The following is a 15,261-nucleotide window of genomic DNA, read 5'->3' on the forward strand; positions in this document are numbered from 1 at the left end:
AGTGAGCTGTAGCTCACGAAAGCTCATGCTAAAATAAATTTGTTAGTCTTTAAGGTGCCACAAGTACTCCTGTTCTTTTTGCGGATACAGACTAACACGGCTGCTACTCTGAAACCTATTCTATCACAGTTACTCTCAAAATAAATAAGAAAAACAGCCTCATCTGATGGGCCAAATCCTGCTCATGTGAAGCCAGTTTCCTTGATTGATTTCAGTGGAGTTAGCATTCTGGATGAATTTGGTCCATTAATTACAAATCAATTTAAAGGACGGGATTACTCACATGAATAAAGTAAATAGGAGTTGGCCCGATGCCTATATATTCTCCATTCAACTAGCATTTTATACAACAAAATGAGACCGAACTTTAGGAATAGTTCATAAATCATAACTTACAATGTAATTATTCTTGTACCTATGGAAATGGCTTAGTGACGCAGTGGATGTATCTCACGGTATTAAGAAAAATATAAAAAGACATCTAAAGACAGAATACAGATGTCTCAATTACACTAACCTCAGCATCTTGCCTTTACATTGCAGCCTTCATTAGTCACTTTAACTGGATTAAAACAAACATAATTGGTCTACAGTGTAAAATGAATATATATATTTAAGGGAAAAAAATCTAGCACCAAATAACTACTTTGGTGGTTCACCACCCCCTGCCTGTTACTTAAAATATATGAAACTGGTGATATCAGCTAAAATCACATTAACAATTTCCCCAAGGAAGATTTAACCTCAAAAGGCATATACATGATGTCTTGGGTAATATTTTTGGTGATGCACTGCTTCCCAGAGGCACTGAAGTATGTAAACTCTAATTGGAAAGATATATTATGAAGCATCTATATTGGCTTTTGCTTTATGGATGCATTAATGGAAAGAGCAATAATTTGCACAGAAAGCATCTGGTATGATACCATATGTAGAAACATTCAGAATAAGTCAAATGCACCGTCTTCCTTTACCCAGGTGGGCTTCTTTAGATTAGAGAAAGACATTAAATTGAGGTTAGCTAACACACACTGACCTAATCACAACCTTTTCCCTACAGTAGATGCAGGTTAACACCCTTTGCCTGAATTTAGCTGGTCAAGGTCCATCTTAGGTGGGAATCTGGCCTGCTATCACATGCATCTTACCTTTTGGAGTTCTGGGACTCTGTCTTACCCTTATGCTTATGCCTGAATGAACATTTAAATGTACTTGGTATAATACAATAGAAAAGAGAATCTGTTTTCACTTGACATTAAAAGCAATAATGAATAGATTCTAATCCAGCCTCCCTTGTCAATTTACTAATGCTTTTAACAGAATCAAAAAAATAGGGCTGGTGAAAATCCCCTTTGATATTGTGTGTATGATAAGACCATCAAGGGAGCAACATGATGCAAAATACTCCATGGTCACAGAAGTTCTAGGTGTTAAACCCCTCACGGTTTTACAGTTAAGGCATAGGAGATGCAAGCTCTACACTCCGCTTTGTCATATTTAATTATGTACTTAATTAAACGTTACATTTTGTTGACACTTATGATATGTAGTAGCTGGTGTCAGTACAGCAAAACAATCTAAAATAAGTACTTGGAATAGTAGTAAAGCAATTGCTAATAATTCAATGATCATTAATTCATTTACTTCAGAGTTCTGCTTCCTTATGTAATGTGTGGGTGTTCTCTTTGCTTATAAATAGTGTATTATGTAAAGAAAAAGTGTGCATGTGTGTAAATGGAGTGTTGTTTAAAAGGGACTGATTTGATAGCTCTGCAGAATGAGGGGCACCTATCCTACACCACTGAAGCCAATCGCTAAAATCTCATTAGCTTCAGTGGTGTGAGATAGAGCCCATAATCTCTATTTAGAAAAAAGAAAGCACAGACTGCAGTAAGGCAAGCTTGCTCTATGTTGCCCCTCTAATGTCTCTCTCAACCTTGGCCATAAGGGTCCACCTCTAGATATGAGAGATAGAGAGAGAGAGAGAGAGGAGTTCATTTTTCATACCCATTCTCTTCTGAGACTGCCCACAACAATGCCAAGTCCAGCAGTGGTCAAGTACTATTTCCATCAATTCAAATCTGCTAAGTAATTTCCATAGCTACTTTGTAAATTATTGTGTAGTCACAGGTAATGAGCAAAACATTAATTTTACTGTGCATCAGAAATTAATATATCCTGTAATTTTTCTCTTTCAGTTTTGGGAGTAGAAGATGCTTCATTTCAGATGAATTCCTGGTAAACCTTAACTGAATTAAAGAACAAATGAGCAAACAAATAAGATTTCCAAGCCAACAAACTCACACACCCATTCATATTCGGTATAAATATATATAACTATTATATAATACTCACAATTAGAAATAAACACATAGCCCTACAATGAGATAATAATTTAGGCTTTGGCTACACTTGCATTTCAAAGCGCTGCCGCGGCAGCGCTGCCGCGGCAGCGCTTTGAAGCGCTAAGTGTAATCACAGCACCAGCGCGGGGAGAAAACTCCCCCAGCGCTGTCCGTACTCCACTTCCCTGTGGGGAATAACGGACAGCGCTCAATTTGCAGCGCTGCAGAGGGTGTGTTTTCACACCCTGCTGCAGCGCTGCAAATTTGTAAGTGTAGCCAAGCCCTTAGCCTCTTTAGAGCAGGCTCATTAAAGTGAAATAATGTTGCAATAACAAAGCACAAGTGTATCACTAACTAGGAGGGTAGGCTGCAGAATGCCAAGAATATCCAGTGCATTTTGTCTGTGAAGAGGGAGCATGAGCTGGGATCTGACCATTATGAAAAGTGGCATCTTTTCTTCATGGCACTTTGGGGTTTTGGCATCAGGAGTTTGTGTTTTCAAAATCAGATGCATTTTAGTATTTTAATATTGTATATGTTCCTATGTGGCTGTGTGATCGTATTTGATACAGGGCCGCCCAGAGGATTCTGGGGGCCCGGGGTCTTCGGCGGCGGGGGGCCCTTCCGTTCCGGGACCCACCGCCAAAGTGCCCCGAAGACCCGCGGCGGGAGGCCCCCGCCGCCGAATTACCGCCGAAGCGGGACCCGCCGCCGAAGCGCAGCCCAGTCTTCGGCGGTAATTCAGTGGCGGGGGGGGGTCCCCGCCGCGGGTCTTCGGGGCACTTCGGCGGCGGGTCCCGGAACAGAAGGGGCCCCCCGCCGCCGAAGACCGGGCTGCGCTGCGGCGGCGGGTCCCGCTTCCCCCCCTTACCCGAGCGCGTCTCCGGCGGGGCCCCTGAGCTCCGTCCCGCTCAGAGCTGCGTGGTGAGGGGGCGGGGCTGTAAGCTCCACGCCGAGCGGAGGCAGCTGCCCCGCCCCCTCCCCACGCCGCTCTGAGCGGGGTGGGGCTCAGGCCCCGTTGGAGCTCCCAGCCCTGCCCCCTCACCACGCGACTCGGAACGGGGCGGGGCTCAGGGGCTCGGCCGGAGACTCGGCGCTTGATGCGCTGAGGCTCCAGGAGAGGGGCGGAGGCAGGAGCCTCCGCTCTTCTCTTGGGGGCCCCTGCGGAGCTCGGGGCCCGGGGCAAATTGCCCCATTTGCCCCCCCTCTGGGCGACCCTGATTTGATATATATATTCTGTCATGTTCAGTCTCCAAACAAAATCTGATCTGATGTAGAGCTGGTAGAACTATTCATTACAAGCAATATGTATTATAAAAATCTAACCTCTTCTGTTTATAAGGAGCTTGTGCATCAACCCTGTGAATAATCTTTTCTTTGCAATAGTATGGATGAATAATTTTCAAACTATGGGCTGTTTGCAAACAGTTTGCCTCATCCATTCACTATTTGTGGTGTGTGGTTGATCTAGTTAAGTCATACGATAATATTTCCACTCCCTGATTGAATGACAATCTTTTAAGCAGGAGAATACTTAATAGTGAAAAATTCACTCCTGGCTGGATCACCATTTGGGCTCAAATTTGTTAAAAGATTAGGAGGATTTGCATATACTTTCATGAATACCTGATGCCATCCTAATTTTTACAAATAACTAACACTGACCTCACAGATCAAATGTGACACTTATTCAGAAAAATGTTCCTAAACCATTTTTAAACTGTTTGACCATCTGGATTAAGTCCCGATAAACAAGGTGACCTTTGTTTTTTCCCTTCAGTTAAGAAGTGTGGTGCAATATGCACTCAGAAGTAAAAGGTCTTTTGTTTTGTTTTTAAAGCAAAACCTTTCTCTGACGAAGAATGGCTTTTCAATAAAATCCCAAAATTTTGATTCTGTCAAAGTTTTTCTATTTTTGACATAAATCAATTATATTGCATTTACAAATAAAATATCTAATTTAATTTTGGTTATCAAAAATGAAAAATGCTTTTTCAGCACTAAAAAGACAACTCAGTCCATTTCTGTCAGTTCAAGACACACATACACACTTCAGGGCTGTGTCTGAATGGCACCCACAGACATAGGAAGCTTGGATCTGGATCCAGAATTCAGATACAGAGGTTCTGGTTCGGCCACTTTTTGATGGAGAGAGAAATCTCTCTGTCTTACTTGGGATATAACAAACAGATACAGTAGAACTTCACTGATCTGCAAACCCAGTCATTTTAACCAAAAATCTAGTTGTCTCATCTGCCTTCTTAGCAAAGATTTAACAGCAGGGATAGCACTGCCGCAAGATCTATTACTAATATTTCACTACAAAATATATTGCTGTACTTTTTCTGGTAGAATATATTATGAAGTATCATAAATAATTAAAAATTAATCATACTTGTCAAAATAAATGAATACTTTCTGTGATGCAGTATTCCTGAATATTTTATGGCATTTATTTTCCTATTCTTCATGAATTACAAAATGTGGTAGCCTACAATGGGTTACCTAGTCACTAACGTGCATATGGGCCTGATCCTGAGCCCAGCAAAGTCAGTGCAAGTCTTTACCATTGTCTTCACTGGACTTTGAATCAGGCTCCTACTGAAATTTAAATATAATAAGGCTCTGAACCTGCAAAGACTTACACATAAGCTTTAAGAATGTGAACATCCCATTGGCTTCAATGGAGCTAGTTGCTTGGGAGAAATTAAGCATATATATAACTCTTTGCAGGATCAGGGCCTAAGCTTGTAGATTCACCAAGTGATTGTGTTGTCTTGGACATGGATGATTGATCCACTAACTGCGGAGCGATGGGGGGACTATTAGTGAAAAGCTTGCTGTATAACTGTAAATACAAAGCAATGCACCACTGTTATTCCCAATACATACACTGAAAGGTGCCTCATTTACAAATATCCACTAGTTTTCTGTAGCAAGAGTGTACCATTCAGGTGGTTTTAATAATAATTAATGTCACTTAATTACTAGCACCTTTCTTCTGTGAATCTCAACATGTTTTAAAAATGTATATAAATGCTATCACCTACATTTTTCAAAAGGGGATACTAGAGTTGCAAGAAGTTTGTCCAAATTCATACACTGAGTCTAAGACACAGCTGGGAATATTGCTTCTCAGTGTCAAATATTATCAGTGAATTTCTACTAATCTTTATACATAAAGGGAGGATAATGGAAGCAGGCTTGGATATTTGTCTTGATTAAGAGGAAATTCACTTGACATGACTTGATAGTCAAGTGACAAGGATGAGTTAAAATGACTCAAAATTAGGTTATGCTATCTGCTTATTTACTTCTGTTCATTACAGTTCATGAATGGAGATGAAATGGGACTTGAATAATTGGAAGTATGCTGTGCAGGAAACAAACAGTGGGGGTTGGAATTACTGTGCTTAGTTATTTCAGATTGAAACAGACCACACAAAATGTCTCTGTGCCAAGCAGCTGTAATTAAAGTGATGTAAAATAGAAAGCTATGAGTGTAGAATTTTCAAATCCATCTTCATATGCAAAAGAAGTTACAGTCATTTGGGAACTGCAAGGCTTTTCAGGAGGTTCTGCAAGGGCTTGAGTCACCACAAAATGAATTATTGACTACCCTCAATTTGTCTATTTGTTTAAAAACCCCAAACAAATCCAAGTCTGACTCCATCGACCGCACAGGCTCCTACTCTAGTCCCCTCCCCATGTCAGCCAAATGACTTCATTACCCCTCTAGCACGGGTTGGACTTTAAACCTCAGTCCAACTCTGAAATATTTACAGCAGCATGAAAACAAATCCTTCAAAGACCAATTACTAATTATTCAAAGCTTAATGATCACAGAAGCAGGATCCAGAACACATTCATGGATAGCGAATGTACTCCCTTGAAAACTACACTGAAGACACAAGGGCCAGGATTTCACCCAAGGGTGAAACTCCTATTGACTTCTATGGGTATGTCTACATTGCAATTAGACGCCTGTGGCTGGCCTGCACCAGCTGGCTTGGTCTTCTGGGGCTTGGGCTAAGAGGCTGCTCAACTGCGGTATAGACCGTGGAGCTTGGGTTGCAGCCCGAGCTCTGGGACCCTCCCATCTCACAGGGTCCTAGAGCCCAGGCTGCAGCCCAAGCCCAAACGTCTACACTGCAGACCATTAGCCCAACTCAGCTGGCACTGGCCAGCCATGAGATTTTAATTGCAGTGTAGACATACCCTAAAAAGGCCAGGATTTCACCCACTGAGTTTAAACTCTTTTTCCATGGCTTCAAGGCCCTCTCTATATCTTGGACTTCTTATCCTATTGGGTTCCTTCATTCTCTCGCTACTCCACCAACTATTCCAGCCTCATCACACCTTCCATTTCTGTCTCCATGCCTTCCTCCCCACTACCCTTTTGGTGTGGAACCTCCTCTCAAAGCAGTTCACCAAGCAACCAACCTTCTCTTTCTAATCCTTCTTAAAGTCCCATTCAGCCAGAACTTCCATAAGAAGTGAAAGGAGAAGACTTAAATATTTAACACCTTCATCTAAAGCATCCCATTTCTGGTTTACCCAATGCATCCTGCTTTCTGGGCATCTCTCTCTGATGCAGGGACTTTATTTTGTGCATTGCACTTAGCTAGGCTACTTAAATTGCTTTCATTACTGCTATTCTTCCTTCTCTTCTCCCCCCTTCCTTCCTATTGTTTCTTACAATCCAATTAAAGGCAAAATGCAAAGAACATAAGCTTCATCATCTTATGTGTTTGTACAGTGTCTAGCACAATGGGGTCCTGATCCTGACATTTCTTTCATCAGTCCAGTCTTTCCACCGATCCATGATAAATCTCTTAAATCAATGCAATAACTCAACATGAGTAAGGTTGAAGGAACAGGCACCAAAAGCTGATGCATAAAGAATGCTGTTTGGGAAGCACATGGGAAAGCATAGTACATGGTGAAGACAGAAGAAATAAAGATGTCTTTCTGAGACTAATACAGAGGGAGGTTGCAGAGGAAACTTTCCCCCAACATTTGTTTGGATGTGTCCCTACTTTCCTCTCCCATTTGTGGTTCCAGCCACTTAAATGACACCCTGACTTTTAGCAGGGGCAGTTTTCAAGCAGGTACCCACAACAGGTAGAAGGGGGTGGGATTTTCTGCTACTTTTTTAGGATTAAAAAGGCAAAGTGCAGTTTGCTGATCCTTTTGTCATTTATAATCTGAATGAAATATGCTGCTGTTGTCAGGTTTGATTAAAAGCAGATTTAAGAAATACCCAAGAAGGTCAAAGAAGCCATCTTTGATTCAAAAGAGCGAGAAAAGAAAACTTACACACTTTTTACTTTTCCTACTTCTAGATCTCTTTATTTAAATATACATTGCTTTATTGATGATAATGTCAAATGCTTAGTATTTATTTTCTCTCTAAATAGCTTTGATGGAAAAATCTTAAATCTTGACAAGAAAATTGTTTGCACTGGCTTCCAAGTAAGACATCTGTGCCTAGCGTTTAGCAATGAACAATAATGCAGAACACATGGATTTTATTCTCTGCTCTTCCACTGACTCACAGAATGACTTTGAGCATGTCAGACTCCATGTGCCTCAGTATACGCAGGGTGATGCAAAGCAGAATTGATCCTTTCTCCCCCACCCCCACCAATAACCTCAGAGGAAAGGTGCTATAGATGTGTAAAATATTATTATTCAACTCCAAGTGCAATGTCCAGAGTCCAGTCTGGTTCAGATTTTTACAATCCCAAAGCTGATTTCAATCCAGTCTTATTTTGCTTCCTATAGACAGAGCAATTCCCTTAAGTTCATTTGTTGCTTGTCACAGAGAAAGGAACAGAATTGCCCCAAACATTGTATAGGGTGTGGTATCTACAAGCACACCACCATTATTTTAAGGAGATTAAATACACTTGCTCATCCTACCTCTTGGTGAATCCTCAGAGTAATCTCTCTCTGGTCCATCCAAAAGGTTTAGCTTCTCTGCACTCACTCTGTGCCAGGTCCTGTTGTGGTTTTCTTTGTCCTTCAGTGGAGGAGAATATTCCAGCTCACAAGGCAATTCAAAATTGCAGTCAAACACTGTTACAAGAAAACAGACAGTACACATAGGGTTAATAAAATCCAACTTCTCCCCTCCTAATCAGTCATATTTCTTACGTGAGTTAGGACTTATTTTTATACATGTTTCTCCTTGCATTTTACTCCCTTTCCAAATAAAAAGGGACACAGGAAAGTTCAGATCAGATCAAATGATTGACAGAAGAGGAGTTCAGAATAAACCAAACTCTAAAGGTGCCTTGTGGGGTGAACGGAGCAGCAGCAAACGAAGAGGAAGGGCCAGAGGCCACTACATCTTTTGGGGGGAAAAGAGGGCCAGCAAAGATTTTCAAGCAGGAAAAAAATTATCTAGAGTGGGGTTGTCAACAGACTGACTGCAAGCCAAATCCAGACCACCCGACGCTTTTGAAGAGACCCCAAAATTATTTACTTATTATCATTATTGTTATTTTTTAGTATTTGCTCTGGAGTCTGGACCTTGACTATACCTTGACCAAGAAATTTGGACGTTGACAAAAAATAATTGACTACCCTTAATTAGAGAAAGGTAACTGGATATCTTAGAGGAAAATTGGATATAGAGCTTTTCTATTATAGGATGTCAGTTCAAATTCCACCCAAGTCAATAGAAGCTCATTACAATCTGAAGACTGTTCAGTGGTCTATGAATTGCTGGTCTCAGACCAGCTCCTAGAGGACAGGGGTTCTGCAACACACCAATCGTGAGCACAACTGGTATATTGTATGGCAGCCTCAACAGAGAGACCTGTGGTTAAATGGCTCATGGGTGACTGAAGTGACCTTTCATTCACAAAAGTGGTCCTTCAGGGTGAGGCACATTAGTGCAGCAGCGGAAGCTTGATTTGTTGCTGAGTGTCCTGTGGTCAGTGGGACTTCAACCACCAAAGCTCGCTACCCACACCTTTCCCCAGCACCGAGTTCTCTTTTAGGAACAGACTTTTCTAAAGATGCTTAAAACTGTTGGTGCAATTAAGAATCCCTGCTCAGAATACAGTATTTTCACCATCATATTATGGAGTCAGTGCCGGGTTTAAAATGGCTCTAGTGGGTCCCTGGAGCTGGGCCCATGCTGAGAAGTGGCCCTGGCCTGCTCCGCTTGCACAGCGCCCTGAAACCCCGCTGGCTCCCCCCACCCACCACTTGCTGCTCTTGGCCTGCCTGCCGGCCGCCTGAGAGCTCCCCTCCGCTCCCTTTCCCCACCCCCTGCTCCTCTCAGCCCCCTGTCCGGACCCCAGTGCACCTCTGGCTCTGGGCAGACTCTGCTTCCCACCACCTGTGGGGCCCCACCTGTCTCCTCAGAGCTGAGCTACCTGGGTCTGGTGCAGAAGCCTGGCCAGTCTCAGCCAGGTGCGTGTGTGTGTATATATGAGACAGGTGGGGCCCAGGTGCGAGGGGCTGGAGTGATTCCCGGCCTTGGGACCAGCCCTGGCTGCACTGCCAGCTCAGCCCAACAGATACAGTCGCTTCCCAGAAAGGCTGGTGAGTGCGGCCTGGAGGCAGGGCTTGGGGGAGTGGGTCTGTGGGGAGTGTGTGTGTTGGGTGGGGGTTGGGCTGTGAAGGGCCAGGGAGGATCTGTGTGGGGATTTTGTGGGTGGTGCTGGGCAGTTGTGGTGAGGTTGTGAGCAGGGGTGGTGTTGTGCATGGGTCCGGGGGCATAGGCGCCGACTTATATGGGGCTCTGGGGCTTTAGCCCCATGAATAAATCCCAAGCAGGGGCTCTGCCCCACCAATGTTTTTTCTCCCCTGCTTGGAGCGCCCCCCCGCCGCTGCCGCCGCCGCCAGGGCTGCCCAGAGCCCTTTAAATCCCAGCCGCGGCTGGGAATCAGAGGGCTCTGGGCTGCCTGCTGCAGCGGGAAGCCCAGAGCCCTCTGATTCCCGGCTGCGGCTGGGATTTAAAAGGCTCTGGGCTCCCCGCGGTTGCAGGCAGCCCAGAGCCCTTTAAATCCCAGCAGCGGCTGAGATTTAAAAGGCTCTGGGCTGCCTGCTGCAGCGGGAAGCCCAGAGCCCTCTGATTCCCGGCTGCGGCTGGGATTTAAAAGGCTCTGGGCTCCCCGCGGTTGCAGGCAGCCCAGAGCCCTTTAAATCCCAGCAGCGGCTGAGATTTAAAAGGCTCTGGGCTCCCCGCGGTTGCAGGCAGCCCAGAGCCCTCTGATTCCTGGCGGCGGCTGGGATTTAAAAGGCTCTGGGCTGCCCGCCGCAGCAGACAGCCCAGAGCCCTCTGATTCCCGGCCGCGGCTGGGATTTAAAGGGCTCTGGGCTGCCTGCAACCGCGGGGAGCGCAGAGCCTTTTAAATCCCAGCCGCGGCTGGGATTTAAAGGGCTCTGGGCTGCCTGCAAACGCGGGGAGCGCAGAGCCTTTTAAATCCCAGCCGCGGCTGGGATTTAAAGGGCTCTGCGCTCCCCGCTGCGGCGGGGAGCCCAGAGCCCTTTAAATCCCAGCCGCGGCCGGGAATCAGAGGGCTCTGGGCTGTCTGCTGCGGCGGGCAGCCCAGAGCCTTTTAAATCCCAGCCGCGGCCGGGAATCAGAGGGCTCTGGGCTGTCTGCTGCGGCGGGCAGCCCAGAGCCTTTTAAATCCCAGCCGCGGCCGGGAATCAGAGGGCTCTGGGCTGTCTGCTGCGGCGGGCAGCCCAGAGCCTTTTAAATCCCAGCCGCGGCCGGGAATCAGAGGGCTCTGGGCTTCCCGCTGCAGCAGGCAGCCCAGAGCCCTCTGATTCCCGGCCGCGGCTGGGATTTAAAGGGCTCTGAGCTGCCTGCAACCGCGGGGAGCCCAGAGCCTTTTAAATCCGAGCCGCGGCCGGGAATCAGAGGGCTCTGGGCTCCCCGCCGCGGCGGGCAGCCCAGAGCCTTTTAAATCCCAGCCGCGGCCGGGAATCAGAGGGCTCTGGGCTGCCTGCTGCGGCGGGGAGCCCAGAGCCCTCTGATTCCCGGCCGCGGCTGGGATTTTAAAAGCTCTGTGCTCCCCGGGTGCAGGCCGCCCAGAGCCCTTTAAATCCCTGCCGCGGCTGAGATTTAAAGGGCTCTGGGCTCCCCGCCGCAGCGGGCAGCGCAGAGCCCTCTGATTCCCGGCTGCGGCTGGGATTTAAAAGGGTCTCAGCTCCCCCCGGTTGCAGGCAGTCCAGAGCCCTTTAAATCCCTGCCGCGGCTGAGTTTTTAAGGGCTGCGGGCTCCCCGCGGTTGCAGGCAGCCCAGAGCCCTTTAAATCCCAGCAGCGGCTGAGATTTAAAGGGTTCTGGGCTCCCCGCCGCAGCGGGCAGCCCAGAGCCCTCTGATTCCCGCCCCGGCTGGGATTTAAAAGGCTCTGGGCTCCCTGCGGTTGCAGGCAGCCCAGAGTCCTCTGACTCCCAGCCGGGGCTGGGATTCAAAGGGCTCTGGGATCCCCGCGGCTGCCAGCAGCCCAGAGCCCTTTGAATCCCAGCCTCTGTCCGCTGATTGCCCCCTCCCCAGACCCCTGCCCCAACTGCCCCCCAGAACCTCCACCCCCTATCTAAGCCCCACTGGTCCTTGTTCCCCAATTACCCCCTCCCGAGACCCCTGCCCCTAACTGCCCCTTGGGACCTCAGCCCCTATCTAAGCCTCCCTTCTCCTTGTCCCCAACTGCCCCCTCCTGAGACCCCACCCAACTTCCCCCCCGCAGGACCGCACCCCCTACCTGTCCCCTGATAAACCTCTTAGACTCCCATGCCTATCCAATTGCTGCCTGTCCCCTGACTGCCCCTTCGAACCTCTGCCCCATCCAACTCCCCCTGCTCCTTGTCCCTTGACTGCCCCCCGGAACTCCCTACCTCTTCTCCAACCCCCAAACCGCTTACTGTGCCACTCAGACCAGCGTATCTGGCTCCATGCAGCTCCAGACAGTTGCTGCCATGCTCCCCCATGGAGCCCACAGCCCTCTCCCACCCCCAGCACCTGCCTTCCAGATTTGAACACCTCAAAATTCAGGAGTGCTCAAGCTCGGTTTGGGCAGTTTTTACTTCATTTCTCCCAAATCAGTTTCCCCTGCAAGGTGCCAACTGAAGGTGTTGGAGAACAGAGAGATCAGGTGGCCTCCTAATGCCTGGAAAAGAGACAAAGGCCGGAGGAGGGAGTGTCAGTGCCTGTGCGGACTTCTGGGAAGTGCACGGTGTGGAAGGGGATGCTGTGATGCTTTGGAACATCTCCATACAAAGCCAGTCAGGACTCTGGGGGAGCCTCCTCTCTCGGAGCATACTGTCTCCAGGGCAAGAAGCTTACACCTTCCTGGGTCTGACCTCGGAGCATTCAGCATGCCCTTCCACGTCATGCACTTTCCAAAGTGAGTCTGCCCAGGCTGGTCCTGGGGCAACCAGAGGTCGCTGCACCCCAACTCTGCAGTCAGATGTGACTCTCAGCCAGACAGTAAAACAGAAGGTTTATTAGATGACGGGAACACAGTTTAAACAGAGCTTGTTGGTACAGAAAACAGAACCCCTCTGTCAGGTCCATCTTGGGGGGTGGGGAGCCCAGAACCAAGTTCTGGGTCTCTCCCAATTTCCCCAGCCAGCTCCAAACTGACACTCCCTCCTCTGGCCTCTCTGTCTCTTCTGGACAAGGAGGCCACCTGATCTCTTTGTCCCCAACACCTTCAGTTGGCATCTTGCAGGGGAAACTGAGGCACCCACACAGTATTCAGAGAAAATATTAAGAACATTCCCACTTCATCACAACAGATGCAACAAAATATAATACCGTATATTGAAGTAGGCAAGTGCTGCTTCTGACTTTCCACTTTTAATTGACCCTTGTAATCTTGTGGCGCTGACGCGGTGTAGCTTCATTTTATATCGGCTTACAGGGCGGGAGCGGGGGGGCACCACCATTTTGGGCCCCACCAAAAATTATACAAACCTGCCGCCTATGTCCGGGGGTGCCTCTGGCCATAGGGAGTCAGGGGGTGTTGGATGTGGGGTCTCTGTGGTGTGGCATACGCCCACCCCCAAGGGAAGGGGCATTTTTCAAGTATTGTTCAGGCATGCAGGTGTGAAATCAGGAAGGCCAAATCACACTTGGAGTTGCAGCTAGCCGGAGATGTTAGGAGTAACAAGAAGAGTTTCTTTAGGTATGTTAGCAACAGGAAGAAAGTCAAGGAAAGTGTGGGCCCCTTGCTGAATGAGGGAGGGAACCTAGTGACAGAGGATGTGGAGAAAGCTAGTGTACTCAATGCTTTTTTTGCCTCTGTCTTCACAGACAAGGTCAGCTCCCAGACAGCTGCACTCTGCAGCACGGTATGGGGAGGAGGTGACCAGCTCTCTGTGGAGAAAGAAGTAGTTCGGGGCTATTTAGGAAAGCTGGACGAGCACAAGTCCATGGGGCCGGATGCGCTGCATCCGAGGGTGCTAAAGGAGTTGGCCGATGAGATTGCAGAGCCATTGGCCATTATCTTTGAAAAATCATGGCGATCGGGGGAGGTCCCGGATGACTGGAAAAAAGCTAATGTAGTGCCCATCTTTAAAAAAGGGAAGAAGGAAGATCCAGGGAACTACAGGCCAGTCAGTCTCACCTCAGTCCCTGGAAAAATCATGGAACAGGTCCTCAAGGAATCAATCCTGAACCACTTAAAGGAGGGGAAAGTGATCAGGAACAGTCAGCATGGATTCACCAAGGGCAAGTCATGCCTGACTAACCTAATTGCCTTCTATGACGAGATAACCGGCTCTGTGGATGAGGGGAAAGCAGTGGATGTACTATTTCTGGATTTTAGCAAAGCTTTTGATACAGTCTCCCACAGTATTCTTGCCAGCAAGTTAAAGAAGTCTGGGCTGGATGAATGGACGGTAAGGTGGATAGAAAACTGGCTAGATGGTCGGGCTCAACGGGTAGTGATCAATGGTTCCATGTCTAGATGGCAGCCGGTATCAAGTGGAGTGCCCCAAGGGTCGGTGCTGGGGCCGGTTTTGTTCAATATCTTCATTAACGATCTGGAGGATGGTGTGGACTGCACCCTTAGCAAGTTTGCAGATGACACTAAACTGGGAGGAGTGGTTGATACGCTGGAGGGTAGGGATAGGATACAGAGGGACCTAGACAAATTAGAGGATTGGGCCAAAAGAAATATGATGAGGTTCAACAAGGTCAAGTGCAGAGTCCTGCACTTAGGACGGAAGAATCCCATGCACTGCTACAGACTAGGGACCGAATGGCTGGGTAGCAGTTCTGCAGAAAAGGACCTAGGGGTTACGGTGGACGAAAAGCTGAATATGAGTCAACAGTGTGCCCTTGTTGCCAAGAAGGCTAATGGCATTTTGGGTTGTATAAGTAGGGGCATTTCCAGCAGATCAAGGGATGTGATCATCCCCCTCTACTCAGCACTGGTGAGGCCTCATTTGGAGTACTGTGTCCAGTTTTGGGCCCCACACTACAAGAAGGATGTGGATAAATTGGAGAGAGTCCAGCGGAGGGCAACAAAAATGATTAGGGGGCTGGAGCACATGACTTATGAGGAGAGGCTGAGGGAACTGGGATTGTTTAGTCTGCAGAAGAGAAGAATGAGGGGGGATTTGATAGCTGCTTTCAACTACCTGAAAGGGGGTTCCAAAGAGGATGGATCTAGACTGTTCTCAGTGGTAGAAGATGACAGAACAAGGAGTAATGGTCTCAAGTTGCAGAGGGGGAGGTTTAGGTTGGATATTAGGAAAAACTTTTTCACTAGTAGGGTGGTGAAGAACTGGAATGGGTTACCTAGGGAGGTAGTGGAATCTCCTTCCTTAGAGGCTTTTAAGGTCAGGCTTGACAAAGCCCTGGCTGGGATGATTTAGTTGGGTTTGGTCCTGCTTTGAGCAGGGGGTTGGACTAGATGACCTCCTGAGGTCCCTTCCAACC

At 47.5% G+C, this 15,261-nt stretch overlaps 1 protein-coding gene across 1 annotated transcript in view; it reads right to left on the reverse strand.

Moving 5' to 3' along the window:
* The window catches only part of ALK (ALK receptor tyrosine kinase), a 576,734-nt gene that overhangs the window by 409,173 nt on the left and 152,300 nt on the right, over positions 1 to 15,261 (reverse strand). Inside the window, exon 3 of the mRNA XM_045010420.1 lies at positions 8,271 to 8,426. Within this exon, the coding sequence (XP_044866355.1) occupies positions 8,271 to 8,426 (156 nt within the window). The remainder of the gene's footprint in view (positions 1 to 8,270; positions 8,427 to 15,261) is intronic.

This window comes from Mauremys mutica, chromosome 3 (assembly GCF_020497125.1).
Source record: "Mauremys mutica isolate MM-2020 ecotype Southern chromosome 3, ASM2049712v1, whole genome shotgun sequence".
Taxonomy (NCBI): Eukaryota; Metazoa; Chordata; order Testudines; family Geoemydidae; genus Mauremys; species Mauremys mutica.